The 16,943-nt window shown below is 33.2% G+C and overlaps 1 protein-coding gene across 1 annotated transcript; it reads right to left on the minus strand.

The window, feature by feature from the left end:
* Positions 1-4,783: 4,783 nt before the first annotated feature.
* LOC126694039 (subtilisin-like protease SBT5.4) lies at positions 4,784-16,356 on the minus strand. The gene is made up of 12 exons (XM_050390066.1): positions 16,291-16,356; positions 15,777-15,841; positions 9,152-9,265; positions 8,941-9,038; positions 8,652-8,816; positions 8,101-8,209; positions 7,060-7,603; positions 6,564-6,661; positions 6,166-6,411; positions 5,947-6,061; positions 5,626-5,839; positions 4,784-5,512 (listed from the first exon to the last, which is right to left on the minus strand). The coding sequence occupies exons 1-12, from the start codon at positions 16,354-16,356 to the stop codon at positions 4,965-4,967; spliced, it is 2,382 nt and encodes a 793-aa protein (XP_050246023.1). The 3' UTR covers positions 4,784-4,964.
* Positions 16,357-16,943: the final 587 nt, after the last annotated feature.

Consider the following 16,943-nt stretch of genomic DNA (forward strand, 5'->3'; position numbering starts at 1 on the left):
ATTGGATATTTTTCTTCTATCACCCACCTTTTTATCCTGTGATAAGTAGCATACATAGATTTAGTGCAAAATGCAGCACTTCTCGTTGGAGTTTTAATGGTCATTGGATATTGACATATGCCAAAACCTTTAAATTTCTTAGTGATAATGATTTAGGGAAAACTATCACTACCACGAAAATTCTAGCAAGAAGATTCTTAAAAAAAATAAAAAAATAAAAACCAAGAATGACATTTCAATGTAATACATAAAGACCTGTACATTTCTTTGGTGGACTTAAAGTAGCATTGTATGAAAAAAATGTAGGAATGGAAAAAACAGCTCCAATGAAGCCTACTCATATGTAACTCAAAAGTATCAGTATCAACTCCGTTATTGCTTCTGCAACTACATTTAGTTTCCAATTATGAGCTCCAAAAGAGTGAGACTTGAATAAAATATAGCAGCCAAATCCCACTACAATTCTTTTATTGTATTCTTTAGCATGGCTTTGAGAGTAGTTTTGTTGGTACTTGAGATCTCCGATGGCACATCTCCTACAAAATTAACCAGGAAAACCTAAAGAATATGCGGGATAAAAAGAGAAAAGAAAAAGAACTAACTTGAGATGAACTTTCGAAATTTGTAAAAGTGGGTAGAATAATTGCAAATATATATAGGCAACAAATCAATAGTTTAAAAAAAATTATAATAGCATCTGAACGGTTTTCATAACTGCTTGATTAGGGAGAGAGAGAGTAAGTCATAGAGTTGAAGGAAGTTTGAATTAAAGGCGAATTGAATATATGTTAAAAAATTATAATAGGGAGGCAATTGAATGGTTTTCAAGACTGCTTGATCGGAGAGAGGGAGAGTCATAGAGTTGAAGGAAGTTTGAATTAAGGGTCAATTGAATTTATGGGAAAGAAAAAATTTAGGGAAACATTAATTGAGAGAGAGAGAGAGAGTAATATAAATATAAATATAAATAAATAAATAAATATATATCAATATATATATATATATATAATGTGATGGTGTAATAAATGGGAAAACGCTAATTACAAAAGGAAGGAAAAAAGAAAAAGAAAAAGAAAAAAGCTAGTGTGGCCGCTGATGTGGCTTAATAAGAGCGTAGTAAAAATAAATACTACGCTTCAGTTTTTAAATATGTATAGATATAGAAAAATTGGGAATTTTGCGCTTATCGATTCTTCAAATTGATTTCTCAATAATGTAATTAAGGGTCCCAATTAAATATTAAACTCCTAATTTTCTCAATGTTTCACCGTAGGATTTAACAAAAGATATAGTAAGGTATTAAGTTTATTATTAAAATTATGGTGTTTCAATCTGGTTAGGATGTAACCAAATTGGATAAAATAATAAGTAATTGGGATATTTTTTTAGGGTTTGGTAACACCAATTGGGAGAAAACATCAAGATTTGGGATAAATCAAAGAATTAAAATCGTTCAGATTAGGACTTAGGCCAAATTTTGTGCTATTGATGTTCTTTATGATTTTTTGTCAAATTGAAGTTCCACTTATCAAATTAAGAAACCTAATTACAAGTTTGAACATCTAATTGGATGAGGTGACTTGCTGACTTTAGAATTTGAAATGAAGAACCTTTGAAAGGAAACAAAGATACTTGCTATGGAATTTGCACAAGATAGAGTGAATAGTAATGTTCTTTTGACACACAAAAAATGGGGTTGATTGTGGATTTGATTAGTTCATGTTTATTATGAGTTTGGTGGTAAAAAAAACTCTGATTTGAAAAGGAAGGCTTCAATTGAGGCATAGACCAGTAAATGGCCTGCCATAGATTGATAGGCTCTTATACTATTTGAAAATATTAAAGATAAAAACAAACAGGATTAGGAAAAAAAAATTAACATGATCTATGTTATTTGCTACACTATGTTGATTTGATGTATTACATAGAGGTGTTTATATACACAATATTGAGTACAAATCAGTGGTGTGGGCATTTGAGCTAGAATTGGACCACATGCCAATGAAATTATTGCCAGAGACAATTTAGTCATTAACAACAATGCATTAGGGAGATCATACTGCAATGAATTATAATATGCCAAGCAAATTGTCCTGAAGTATCATATTCTGCAATTTGATCAGCCACTGGTTGCTTCTATCCCAATGAAACCAACCCTACCCAAATATATAATAATATGCTAAAGTTTACTTTACAGGCTTAGTAGACAATAAAATGGGCTTCTAATGCCAATAATGACAATTCAGTTGCATGACTTTAAGGGTGTTTGGGCTGAACTAGTTTCATTATTTTGTTTTGACCATACGAGGTGTTGTATCCGCCTAATCTCTAGCATTACTTCTCTCATGGCTGGCCTCTCATCTCCGTTCTTCTTGATGCATCTCAATGCAAGCTCAGTGAATGCTTGAATATCTTCATTGCTTCCTTGACTTAGCACCACATCATCAACAATTTGCAATATGCAATTCTCTTCCATTGACAAAACAAAGCAATCTACCAAACTTATATACCCTAGGAACATTTCTATGGGATGATGACCTGTTAAGACTTCCACCAATTCAACCCCAAAGCCATAAACATCACATTTTTCGGTGACACGTAGTGTATCTAGATATTCTAGATATATGTATCCAATGGTTCCATCAATGGAATTACCTTGAAAAACGTCTTCTTCAAGTGCAATTGAAACCAAAAAACCAAAATTTGATAGTTTGGTAGTCCAGGACTCATCCAAAATATATTTGATGATTTGACATTCAAATAGACTATTGGCCTTGGCCTACCATAATCCATGTAACAAAGAGCTTAGGATATCTTAGTGGCTATTCTTACAAGGTCAAGCCATGAGATCCGGCAAGGAATCTCATTGCATTGACCATGGAGATGATCAAAGAGGGTGCCATTGGAGATGAGCTGAAAAACCAACATGGGAATTTCAGTTTCAAGGTAGCAACCAAAGTCTCATAACGTTCTTGTGGCTGATCAATTGTTTTATTGTGACTTGATTTAAGAAGAAATCTACTATCATCTCAAAGGGCCAATGTGTTGGAGGACCTTTGACTTTAATAGTTACTTCCTATTCATCTAGTGTTCCTTTGTAGAATGTTGCAATTTCAGCTCCAAGGATTAGATTAGGATTGGCCGAGGATTAGATTAGGATTGAAGTTATTAGTAGCCTATTTGATGTCCTTGGCAGAGAAAATCATGATTGGCTCTATATCTCTACCTTAGTTGCAAGTAATTTGCTTTTATAGTAACATTGCTCCATTGCGGATGAAGTATTCTTCTTTGGCCTCAAATAGCTGCCTTGCTTTCTCAGTCCTGATACAGTGATACTCTTCTCTGCCCATAAAGTTATTAAAAAAGTGGATATCACTTCATATGTAGTCACATGTATCTTTAATTAAAATTACGTACTCAAAATTAAAAGAGAACTAATCTCTGATAATTATGATTTATTTTGCCTTGAAAAGGGTGTGGATGAAATGAGTCAACAATAATTTATGTACATGATGATAAGCAAATGGCCAAAATCCATTTTAAGCAGATAGTGGAGCAAATTCATATATGTAATTAAGAGAAAATTTTCAAGTTCCTTTATAGAAAGGCCACCAAAGTTAGACCAAATACTCATTACGGTGTAATCAAAATCTTACCAATCGTCGCCTAGAATTCGTAACAGAAGCAATTAGCAATGTTGTTGCTGCTAATACTAGAAAGTAAAGTTACAATTTTGGTCGTACTTTGAATATAAGTTGAGATTTGATATTTCATGACAAACCACAATTATACTAAAGCAGAGATGCAAGAAAAATAAAAAAATCAACAAAGAAATTGAGAGAGAGAGAGAAATAACCTTTTTTGTGAGGAAAAACTATGCGAAGAATGAAAGAAAGAATGTCAAATTTATAGTAAAAGGGTGTGAATAAGAAGAGACAAAATAAGGGAAGATGAAGAGTGATATTAAAGTAAAAGGTAGTGGGGAGATGAAAAGGTAAGAGAGGGAGAAAGGTTGGATAAAGTGTAAATATTTAAAGAATGAGTAAATGTTAAAAAATTATTATAAAAAAGAAGAAGAAAGAAATAGGATAATGACGTGGACGTCGATGTAGCTCAATTGAAGCGTAGCAACAATAAATATTATGCTTTACCTTTTAGATATATATATATATATATATATATATTGATGATGATTTTTCAAACGGGTTTTCAACATTCCAAGATTAGATTATGGCAAATATGAGGCACACCACATTTCATTCAAATTGACAACTAGGTTCAAAGAGTTGGTCTCAACTGTGAACTTCATCATTGAAGAACCTCGGGTTGGTTCAACATAGTATATAAAATGTGGGCTATAGTTTTTTTTTTTGGTGAGAAACTGTAGGTTCAAGTTTAGTTTAACAGATAAAATCTATTGTATTCTATCCACAAAATAAAAAGGTAAAATCTATTGTAATTAAAAACTTAAGTTAACATAAAAAAATAAAAAATAAAAAATAAAACTTTTAGGTTTGAATCCTTCTTAGCCTAATGATGATGAGTACTTGTCATTTGTCAAGAAGTAGATGTTACAGGGTTTAAATCCTGTCATATTCATAGGCAAAGCCTAGGAGATTGAGAGGGACGAAATGGCCCACCCAAAAAAAAAAAGTTTTATTGGAAATATGTTGAAGTCACAACTTTATGAGTCATCATGATAAATGAGAATATTATTCCAATAAGCCAACATTTTGGGGTTTACACGTGGTGATGCAGTTTGAAGGAACAAGAAAGAGGCATAAGATACATAAGGCAATCAAATAATCAAATCATCTTGATGTTTCTGTTTTCATTTTCAACTAGAACTAGGATTACATAATTATTGTGTCCAAGAGGAAAGACGAATTCTGTTCTTTCAACATAGAACACCGTAGGCTCTAGCAAATGAAAACATCTTAAAAATGGACCTATTTTTTTTATTTCTAGCTAGCAAGATTCACTGCAATAGGACTCCTGACTGAGTGCTTGCCGTCTGACCAAATCATATCTCCAAATACATAGCCGGCTCTAGTGCCTAATTTGGCAAAATTGGGCGTAATAATAACCTGGAAGGTCTTCTTTTCACCAGTTGTCTTGAACTCCAAAACACTAGGTTTGACAGTGACGAAAAATTCAAAGGGCTGCCTAACACGCGCTTTGTATGTGCCTGGAGAACCAACGTTAGTTACTGTTCTAGTAAGAGTCACATTGCGTGCTTGGATGTTAGGAACTGCGATTGAAGGGTAGTTGAAGTCCTCTAGACTGAAAGTATCGGGACATGAATAAGGCTTCTGAGAAAATAATCGGATCATGGTATCATTGTAGCCACGAGCACATAAGACGTTCAAGTAATCTTCAGTGGTAGCGTCATAAATGAGTCCAGGGTCCATTGCACTGTTTGGGTTCACATGTCCTGAACCATAGGCAAATGGTGTCGCTTCGACAGTGGATGCATCCAGAATTGACTTCCTGGTGTTATCTTGGGTTTTTGCTGGAGTTGAAAATGGAAATGGAAAGATTAGAGGTGGTGAACAAGAATGTGCGACACTTCTCTGACTTCACAGTATGAAGGATTTGCAATATGAACTTAAAGAGAATGTTTACCTGTAGTCATGATTGCAGATTTGATAGCTGACGGACTCCAGTGAGGGTACTGTGTTTTGAGAAGGCCAACAATGCCAGCAACATGAGGACATGACATGGAAGTGCCAGAGAGTACAGCGTATGGAAACCGGCGTTGGTCATTATCTAATCCAGTGGGACTTACTGCTTCGGTGAAAGCAGCAAGTATGCTCACTCCTGGTCCAGTGATATCAGGCTGCAATTGACACAAAAAGTTAAGCACATAAGAGAATCTACACATGATGTATACTTCAAAATAATGCTAAAAAAAAAAAATGTTGAAGATTGAATTGCTTAGCAGACCTTGAGAATTGTTGGCTCAATTTTACTGGGTCCCCTAGATGAGAATGCAGCCATAAATGGTGCTGGCTTTACTCCTAATACTGTCTTTACATCGGTAACGGAAGCAGTGGGGTTCCTATTACAATGAAATATCCATTCATAAGAATTATAACTTGTTAGAAAATAGTCTTGGGTCTAACTAGTTCAAAAATGACTGTAAGAAGTGAAAAAGATAAGTACTTGGTTCCGTTAAGGTAAGCAAATATGATTTGGCCATCAGTATATTTTATATGTGAAGTAGGTAGCACATGAGGATCAGCTGAAAGATCATTCCCATCAATCTCACTATTAGCCAATATCATACCTACAGCACCTGCCCTAAGACACTCAGTACCCTTTTCAATTCTTGCATTCTCCCCTCGTAGACACAACACAATCTTGCCTTTCACCTTTATGGGATCAAGACTTCCAGCATAACAAACCAGACTACCAGAAAAGATTGGGAAAAAAAAAAAAAAAAAAAAAAAAAAAAAAAACTCAGTTTTATATGGTAGAGAATTGAAGAAAGGTAATCATAAAATTTGATATTACAAAATTATATTTGTGTTATATTGAGGACATGGAGTGGTTGTGCTTACGCGGATGTGGTGGATACGTTTGCAATATTGGCATTTTCAGCACTGATCAATGGATAGAACTTTCCACCTGGCACGCCTGAAGCTGAAAGACTTACTCCCTAACAATGAAAATTATGAATGTCACTACAACTGTTTTCATGTAATGAATAAGGATAACTTACATATTTCTTGTCAAAAGTTGCATTTGGAGGAAATTTTTAAAAATTCCTGGTCCTTTCCACAACTAGTTTATCAATAATGCTCTATTGAATATGCATTATATGGAAAAAAAAATGGTAGGATTGAACTCCCACCTTATCCAACTGCAATGCCAAAGGCAAAGCACCTTAGTATTAAGAATCATCTAATTGTTGCAGATTCAATGTAAGGGCATAGCTGAATAAGCCTACAGCGCAGAACTTGGCTAGCCATAACTCAGTTTTGTGTTATATGCATAATGAAATTAATCCCTTGAATATTTTTATACGTGGACCGTGAAAAATAAGATACACAATACCTCGATTTGCTTCTTGTTTCCAAGAGAAACATAGTTAGCAAGATTCCTGTCTGTTGTACTAGCCCCAACTGTGAAAATCCATGGAGCCGCATTTGTTACAGTCTCCCAATCTGGTCCAGAATTGCCAGCTGAGCAAACCACAGCAATATTATTCTTAACAGCATGGAAGGAACTTATTGATATCCCATCCATGAAAAATTCATTCTGAACAGTGGCACCAAGAGAAATTGAGAGCACATCAACACCATCACTAATTGCAGCATCAACGGCAGCCATGATATCTGCATCATAGCAGCTGCCAGCAGTCTCGGTTTGTGGCCAGCAGACCTTGTAGGCAGCCACACGGGCTCTTGGTGATCCACCTGAAGCAGTGCCATTGGCAATGTTAAGAATACCAGCGTTGGGTACAAAGTTACCACCAGCGGTAGATAAGGTATGGGTGCCATGGCCCTCCAGATCACGAGCAGAGTTAAGGGATTCGTTAAGAGGAGTTTTTAATGCTGCAGCATAACCTTTGTTGAAGTACCGAACTCCAATCAACTTCCTGCATACATAACAATTAAAAACGGTGAAGCCTGGCCATATTCAAATGTGAACATACGAGAATAGAGAGCATATAAGGAAGCCTTTCTTGGTAGAAACACAAGCAAATACCAGATTGACTTAACAAGAACGACTAGAGGGTGATTTCTATCTAATCATATTACATTAGAAGCCATTCCATGTTGTTCTTTGCTTTGAAAATTTACTTAAGCATTTAAGACCTGATAATTACCATGAAGCTAAATTAGCACATACTTTGTTTTCAAGTGTGATGATGAACCACCTTTATTCTTTCAATAGCTTTTCAAAATTTATAAACTCATTTCTGTTATCAAAATCAAAATTCTGTCTCTTTTTGGTTATCAACGTAATCTACTTCATAGTAATCATAGACTCTTTCAATATGAACTCATTAAGGCAATACACACAATCTAATGAGGTATTTCCTATTCAAAATTTTTCGAGAAAATTGGCATAAATGGAGGGAAAAAAGAAGACCTGTTGCAACGAACTCCATCTTCATGGCCAGGTTGACAGATGCCACGCCATTTGGCTGGGACGGGACCAAGCCCCGTATCTTGGAAGCTCCTTGATTCCGGCCAAACACCTAGCACAATCCCATTGACAAAAGAGGGTACACCATAAAATGTCAAAACAAAATAGCAATTAACATAGGAAAATTTGCACAAATATTTTTTTTATATATACACGTGAACATATTGCATATGTGGATAATTGAGATTTATTTCTTTAGTGATTCTAACTGTTGCAAATTGTTAATGATAACAAATATCAAGTTGCAAAGATAAGAATAAGTGAATGTGGATGACCTAAGCAATGGGGAAATTAATAGAGAGAGAGTTACAACCAAATATTTTCATGTCAAAGCAGTAACACAAAGCAAATGGTTTTCATCATAGCCAACTTTAAGGGCTTGTACAAAGAAGTTAGTTGGGCTAGAAACATGCATGCAACATTTTCATATTTCTTCACACTTTTTGAAAGGAATGAGCAATCAATCTTGAAGTAAAAGAGAATATAAGACTGACCAGTGTCAAGGGTTCCAATGATTACGTCTTCACCATACCTCCCTGCTTTCCATGCTGATGAATCAGGAATTTGTCCATCTTTAGTAAGCCCAAGAAATTCCCACGACCGGGTTGTGTGCAGTTTTCTTGGTAGGTTTGGGAATACTGATATTACTTTTGGATCCTCTGCAAGTGAAAACACAGCCATTGTCAGATATGGTCCCAACTGCATAAATTTAGCTTGCAGCAGGGACAGAAACAGAGCCATCAATATAAAATCCAGAGAACTGAATTAGATTGTATTCCTCACTTGCAATCTCTGCTGCTTCTTTCTCATCAAGAATTGCAGCAAAACCATTGATATGTCTTGTATAAGAGTAAATGATTGCATCCTTAGCCTTCACAGTACTGTGCAAGAAATTTATAAATGATAAAGTTGTCATTTTTATTCAACATTGACCAAAAAGAAAAAAGAAAGAAGAACATAAGTTATACAGGACTCCTGTTATCAAATTTTATACCTTCCTACGAATGATCCAAGCAAGTCTAAATGAGAATTCGTCACACTGTCAAGTTCTTGCAATGAAGCATCAAATAGATGCGATTGTGCTCCCATGTACACAATATAAGACTGCACCAAGATGTAAAAATTAAGGCCATTGATGAAACAGTTATAGAAGTCTATCAAATACCCAGATCAATACTGGTAATGACATACATTTAGCACTTGAAATTTTATTCACATGCATAAAATATCAAAACCTTTTCATGAAAACAAAAAACATAGAACTTTGAATGACAACATTGATCAGAAACCAAAATGTTGTTACCTTTTTAGCGCCATTGGTGGTGGTATGCAAAAGAAAGAAAACAACAAGGGATAAAAGAAGCGAGGGGAGAAAAGAAAGGGCCATTTTTTTTCCCTATCAACTCTCTCAAGTCACAAAACCAAAGAATAAAATTTTGTGGCTAGAGATAGTAAAGAGACTCTGCTTTCCTCTGCTTTTATAACTCAGTTTTGCTGTGTCTTTGGATGATACAGATAACTGGTCATCCTTCAATAACGGAATGTAGTATGGTTTTGCCATTTCAAGACGATAACCTTTCAATTGAATATAGTCAATTTAGACAGAATGGGCTTCTGAAAAAAAAAATAGACAGAATGACTTTGCGATTCTTTTTTATTCAAATACCAAATTCTTTTTTTTTCCAAAAATGACACGTACGGTTGTTACATGGTTGGAAATGATGTGTTTGTGTTCTCAAAATAAGAAAAAAAAAAGTGTTTTTGAGTTTTGTTGTCTAATTCTTTGGCCTCAAAAAGAGGAGGAACTAGGAAGAGAAGAAAATTTCTTATCATTTTGTGTCTGAGATGTAAATGTAACCGCCATTACTCTAACCTGGGCTAAAAATGGAACAAGATGACCTCCTATTATCTACTGCCTTTTGGAACTACTACCTGGTATCCTGCGCGATGGGCGGTGTATTTTGATAAATTTGTTAAGAAATTATTTATGTTTTATTGATTTTATGAATAATATTATTGTTAGTCATAGTTAATATAAGAAGGTTTTACTAAAACTAAATTTAAACTAAATACATTGGGGGAAAAATTCTTCTAATTCATGCAACCAATAAATGTCACCAAATCACAAATTTCACATTTTCACCTACAAATTTTAATTGAACTAAAAGTAGCCAAAAACAAATCCTTACCAAGTATATGCATCATACGAAATATCCAAAATATATATTGGCACATAATATGAAAAAATAAGCCTAAATACATAGGAAAAAACGTATACATAAAATCTAAACAAATTATTTTAAATGAACATAATATTTTGAAAATTAACATACCTCTCTAAAAGAATACCCAAGATATTGTGAGAAAAATTATGGAATTCTTATATTTCCCATGACTTTTTAAATCCATCCGTATCTATTTAAAGCAATGAGTTATAAATTTATAAAAAAAATTTGCCTTTTCCCATTTAAAAAAAAAAAAAAAAAACATTGAAATAAATGCATTTGTCAGTACTTAATAATTTGACATAAATGCTAAATGTAAATAAGTTGGAAGCCTAAATGAAAAGAATATCATACAATGTGCCAATTGATAGAACCTCATGCTTTCTCACGTGAGGTCTCTGCTTTTTATATATACTAGTCGTGGACCCGCACGTTGTGTGTAACAATTTCTTTTATGGTGATTGGATGTTTTGGTCATGGAATTTATTTTGTATTATTGGAGATTAGTATTTGAAATAGTAATTAAGAAATGTGAAACTTCATTTACGCAAATCATGAAGTAATTAAGAAAGTATTACCTAATTGCCACCTGCGAGTTGATTTTTTGTTCTTTAAATCAGAGTAGAGAAGGGGAGAAGTTTATTCATTTTCTTGGCTGTTTGAATAAGGAGAATAGCAAGCAACAAAAATTCACTTACAACTGTTGGATATCTATTGATGAGCAAGTATTGAATTTTGGCAGAAGTAACTGAAAGAGAGGCATCCAAACGAACAAAGATAGGGAAAAGAAATCTCTACAAAACAAGACAAAAGACACTAAAATATGTATCCTATCCTAATAATCTGTATATGCTAAATAGCACAACCTATAACGTTCCTATGACAATATCTATATAACAGGGACCCAAAAAATGTATTATTAAATACATGTAAATAGTTGCAAATTGATTAATGTCCACATCATTTACTTAAGACAAAGTTATTAATTTTGGTGATTGTCAGTTTGTTTTTTAAATTTATATCTTGTCCCATGATATGGTGTAATAACATAAACACGTGGCTACCTAAAGACAGACCTTGAAGTAGCATGTGAGTGATGTTCATTAGTGTAGGAGTCGTTTGAATTGTTCAATCTTCATCCTCTTCAACCTTTGCCTTTTTACAGTGAAAGATATACTTGCCACCATTTTTTAATAGATTCATATAAATTATGTTTAAATAGGATGACGTAATATAGATTTTTTTTAATAATTTTAGTTGATAACAATAAAATATTTGTATGATTTTAATTGTAAGAATATTAGAATATTATGGAGAAGAGATGACAGGTTCATTATATTTTTAAAAATGGGAAATTTTCATAAATAATTGAAGTATTTGGTTGTGAAAGGCAAATGATTTGAAAGCTTCATGTTTGATTCGGACTGGGATGGTGTAAGTTTTGAAATAAATGGAAAGGTAATATACTTTCATGAACCGATTTATTAGATAATCGAAAACAGAGGATGTTGAAGAGTCTTTGCAATAAAAAATTTGTAAATTATGTTTAAAGGTAAAATAAAATATTGTTTTTGGGTGTTAAGTTACAGCAATATTGAGCAACATAAAGAGGTCCTTTTATTTTTCTAACGACATTCAGTTATAAAATTTGATATTAAAAATTACTAATGAATCAATTATTGAAAGCAGTATATGTGTGGTGGTAATGGGTAAGAATTTGGCACAGTAGTTGGTGGTAGTATATTTAAGTTCTTCAATCAAATGAAACCCACCTAAATGAATTATTAATTTTTTTTTTAAATACAACATTGTTTGTATTTTAACACGTTTTTTATAAAAAAATAATAATAATAAAAGATGAGAGAAAAAAAATATATATTTTAATAGATTTGGAGGATGTTGTTTAATTTAGATGTTAAATTAAAAGATGATGTTTTGATTGTCAAATAATGAAGTTTGTAATTAAACTTAAATGAGTATATTTCATGAAATAGAAGTAGCTATAGTTGCTGGCTGGTATTGATTTTATCAGTGCTAATGCTTAATTGGATAACAATTTGATTTTCCAAAAAGCTTTTATTATTAATGCAGGAAAGTATTTGATTTTATTTTTTTGACACAATATGAAGAAATAATACAACTCTGAAATAAGTTCATATAGGTAGGAAAATATAAAATTCCAATATCATTTGCGTCTTTGAAGCTTCTTCTTCGTTGATGACTTTTGTTTCGTAGCTTTTCGATGATTGATCATATCTTGAAGGAATAGGTTATCGTCATTTGGTTCCGCATCTTCAACATTAGAGGCAGAACTCATTGATGGGATGGCATAATCATTGTCTTCTTGTTTTGATCCACTTGCATCATTATTTGCGTTTGTTAATGGTTTTGTATTAAGAACTTGAAATGTGTTTTTGTCTGAAGTTTGATCTGCTCTTTTCTTGATTTCATAATTCTCCAATGTTTCCTACACCAAAGTATGTTTATTAAATTATATTGTAGATATTTTTTTTTGAATGAATTTGCAAATAAATATAGCAGTAGAAAGCTTACTGTTGTGGTATCAACATTATTTGTGGGTGGATCACTTGGATCATTATTTGTGTGTGGGAATGGTTTTGTATCAATAACTTCAGATGTTTTGTTGACAAAAGTCTGTTCTAGACTTTTCTTGATTCCATCCTTTTGCGGTGGTTCCTTAAACACAGTCTGTGGATTAAAACACAATGTTTGATTTTGCAAATAATGGTAAGTTTGTAATTGTTGACAGCTTACTGTTGTGCTATGATTAAGTTTCATTGCCATTTGATCATTTGAAATGTTGTCAAATAGCTTTTCAATTGTATATAACTCCCAAGAAAAGTATAAAAATAAAAAGACATAGAAAAAGTATTATGGAAACCCAATGAGAGAAACAGAAACCCCTCAATGTTTGTGGCTAGGGTTTTCTCTCAGAAGCACTCCTCAACATATTTGGGTATATATAGTGCAAGTACAGATAGTGTGTATCAGAAATGACAATCTGGAAAAACAGAATGTTTCGCGGGTGTCTCGTGGGAAGGTCTTACCTGCGAAACACTCGTGAAAACCAGCTACTCCATCCTATCCTGACTGTTCGCATTCCAATCACGTGCAGGGCACATGCATCACTTCACGGGAAGCTTACTCGAGAGCTACCTGCGAAAACAACTTTAGTCTTCAATTATCCTTGAGTCTTCGCACTCTCTTTCTCTCACACGTAACCCTTTCAAATAAAAACCCACATGAAATACAGCGTACATAAGATTGAACATAATTACAATCAAATTTGGCATGGAATAAAAGCAAAAAAAAGCATAGTTGTAAATTACAACTTTACAATACTGAAATGCAAGGTGATTCCCTACTTCTATTCCCTAAGAAACCCAATTTTTTTTGGCAGTTCCTATAGTTCAACAATTCCTGAAGTGTCATTGCTCATCATGTTTGTCATAAAAGGAACTCAATTTGATCGATAGTGATAAAATCAAAAGAGAAATCAACATTGGTATTGGATATTTTTCTTCTTCTATGACCCACCTTATTATCTTGTGATAAGTAGCTTACATAGATTCAGTGCAAAATGCACCACTTCTTGTTGGAGTTTTAATGGTCATTGAATATTGACATATGCCAAAACCTTTAAATTTCTTAGTGGCAACGATTTAGGGAAAACTATCACTACCACGAAAATTCTAGCAAGAAGATTCTTAAAAAATATATATATATATATTAAAAAAAAAAAAAACCCAAGAATGACATTTCAATGTAATACATAAAAGACTTGTACATTTCTTTGGTGGACTTAAAGTAGCTTTGTCTGAAAAAATTGTGGCAATGGAGAAAACAGCTCCAATGAAGCCTACTCAAACGTAACTCAAAAGTATCAATATCAACTCCGTTATTGTTTTTGCAACTGCATTTAGTTTCCAATTATGAGCTCCAAAAGAGTGAGACTTGAATAAACAATAGTAGCTAGATCCCACTAAAATTCTTTTATTGTATTCTTTAGCATGGCTTTGAGAGTATTTTTGTTGGTTTATGGGAACCAATGTTGTTGGTACTTGAGATCTCCAATGGAACATCGCCAACAAAATTAACCAGGAAAACCTAGAGAATATACGGGATTAAAAAAAAAAAAAAAAAAAAAAAAAAAAAAAAAAAAAAAGAACAAACTTGAGATAAACTTTCAAAATTTGCAAAAGTGGGGTAGAACAATTGCAAATATATATAGGTAACAAATCAATAGTTTTAAAAAAATTATAATAGCATTTGAACGGTTTTCATAACTGCTTGATTAGGGAGAGAGAGAGAGAAAGTCATAGAGCTGAAGGAAGTTTGAATTAAAGGTGAATTGAATTTATGTTAAAAATAATTATAATAGGGTGGCAATTGAATGGTTTTCATGACTACTTGACCGGAGAGAGGGAGAGTCATAGAGTTGAAGGAAGTTTGAATTAAGAGTCAATTGAATTTATGGGAAAGAAAAAATTTAGGGAAACTTTATTTAAGAGAGAGAGAGAGAGAGTAATATATATAATGTGATGGTGTAATAAATGGGAAAATGCTAATTGCAAAAGGAAGGAAAAAAGAAAAAGAAAAAGAAAGCTAGTGTGGCCGTTGATGTGGCTTAACAAGAGCGTAGTAACAATAAATACTACGCTTCAGCTTTTAAATATGTATAGATATAGACAAATTGGGAATTTTGTGTTTATCGATTCTTCAAATTGATTGCTCAATAATGTAATTAAGGGCCCCAATTAAATATTGAAACTCCTAATTTTCTCAATGTTTCACTGTAGGATTTAACAAAAGATATAGTAAGGTATTAGGCTTATTATTAAAATTATGGTTTTTCAATCCGATTAGGATGTAACCAAATTGGATAAAATAATAAGTAATTGGGATATTTATTTAGGGTTTGGTAACACCAATTGGGAGAAAACATCAAAATTTGGGATAAATCAAAGAATTAAAATTGTTAAGATTAGGACTTAGGCCAAATTTTGTGCTATTGAAGTTCTTAATGATTTTTTGTCAAATTGAAGTTCCGCTTATCAAATTAAGAAACCTAATTACAAGTTTGAACATCTAATTGGATGAGGTGACCAGTTGACTTTAGAATTTGAAATGAAGAACCTTTGCAAGGCGACGAAGATACTTGCTATGGAATTTGCACAAGATAGAGTGAATAGTAATGTTCATTTAACACACAAAAAATGGGGTTTATTGTGGATTTGATTAGTTCATGTTTATTATGAGTTTGGTGGTAAAAGAAACTCTAATTTGAAAAGGAAGGCTACAATTGAGGCATAGACCAGTAAATGGCCTGCCATAGATTTGATGGAGATCAAGGCACCGCTTCGAAGGATCTTGTTCAAGTACCAATTGGGCCGGTTACAAGAGCACAAGCAAAGAAGCTCAAGGATGTACTCAACGGACTCATCCAAGAGTTATGGGATCAAGCAAATTCGTGGAGGCCCATTAAGCATGATCCATGTGGGCAACAAAAAATCATCACCTTGATTCAAGTTCTAGAAGGATCCAGTCAAGGCTAAGAATTGGCATGAAATATTTTGGGTTTATAAAAAACGTTATTCTAGGTTTAGGTGATTTATTTTCTTGTTTTTAGGTGCATTTAATGTTTTTTAAGTCAAATTTTATTCCTAATATTGTTAGGTATCAATTAGGAGTTATTTTAGAATATATTTTCTTGTCTGTCAAGTTTTAAGGAGCCCTTAAATAGTCATCTAAGTCTGTAAACGTTTTTCAAAGATATTATTGATAAAACTTGTGAGGTTTATTCTCTTTGGTTCTTTGAAGAACTACTTGAACTTATCGGGAATTCTTGTGGCGTTCATCTCGACTTATCAAATGGAGTTTCCACCACCGTTTGTGGCGTCTTCCTTATACCGAGGTTCTTGTTTGTCATAAACAACGGGTCGAGGTCTCCCATTTGAATCTATCCATAGAACGATCTTGGGTTCCCTTTCGTTGTTGGGTCTCGTTATTCTTGACGGGGTTTACATCATTTGGTATTAGAGCAAGGTTTCTAGTTCAGGTTTGCCTATCCTTTAACATATTTATCTCTTCTTAGCTAAATTTCCTTTACCCTATCTGTTCAATCTTTGTTTGTCTTGTTGATGTCTAAACTATTGGTCTGGTCTCACATCTCTTAGTTATTTCGAAATCTTATTTCATTATTCTCAAAAGCTATTTGTTGATTATAAAAATTAAAAAAAAAAAAGAAAAAAAAAAAGAGAGAGACTCGAAGAAGAAGACAGAAAGGAGTCCGAACAAAAAAAAATAAAAATTCACTATTCTGTGCTTCCAAAATTCCAAAATTGCCATATTCCTTCTAATTCTAATCTGAAAATTTCCATATTCCTTCTAATTCTAATATGAAAATTTCCATATTCCTTATGTTCAAATCTGAGATTCCTTGATTAGTTCTTGGTGAATTATTGCTGGAAATTTTGAGGTGTTTGTTTAGTTTCAAAAGAACTGAAAGAGAATTATCGAGTGGAAAAAGGCAAGAGTGGT

Source organism: Quercus robur, chromosome 8 (assembly GCF_932294415.1).
Source record: "Quercus robur chromosome 8, dhQueRobu3.1, whole genome shotgun sequence".
Classification (NCBI taxonomy): Eukaryota; Viridiplantae; Streptophyta; class Magnoliopsida; order Fagales; family Fagaceae; genus Quercus; species Quercus robur.

Coding starts and splice junctions, on each gene's coding strand:
- LOC126694039 (XM_050390066.1), bottom strand. CDS start 16,356: ATGGGAGACCTCGACCCGTTGTTTATGACAAACAAGAACCTCGGTATA. Junction 15,842..16,290: donor TAAGGAAGACGCCACAAACG/GTGGTGGAAACT, acceptor CTCTTGGATGAG/TCCGTTGAGTACATCCTTGA. Junction 6,662..7,059: donor GAAACAAGAAGCAAATCGAG/GTATTGTGTATC, acceptor TTTCATTGTTAG/GGAGTAAGTCTTTCAGCTTC.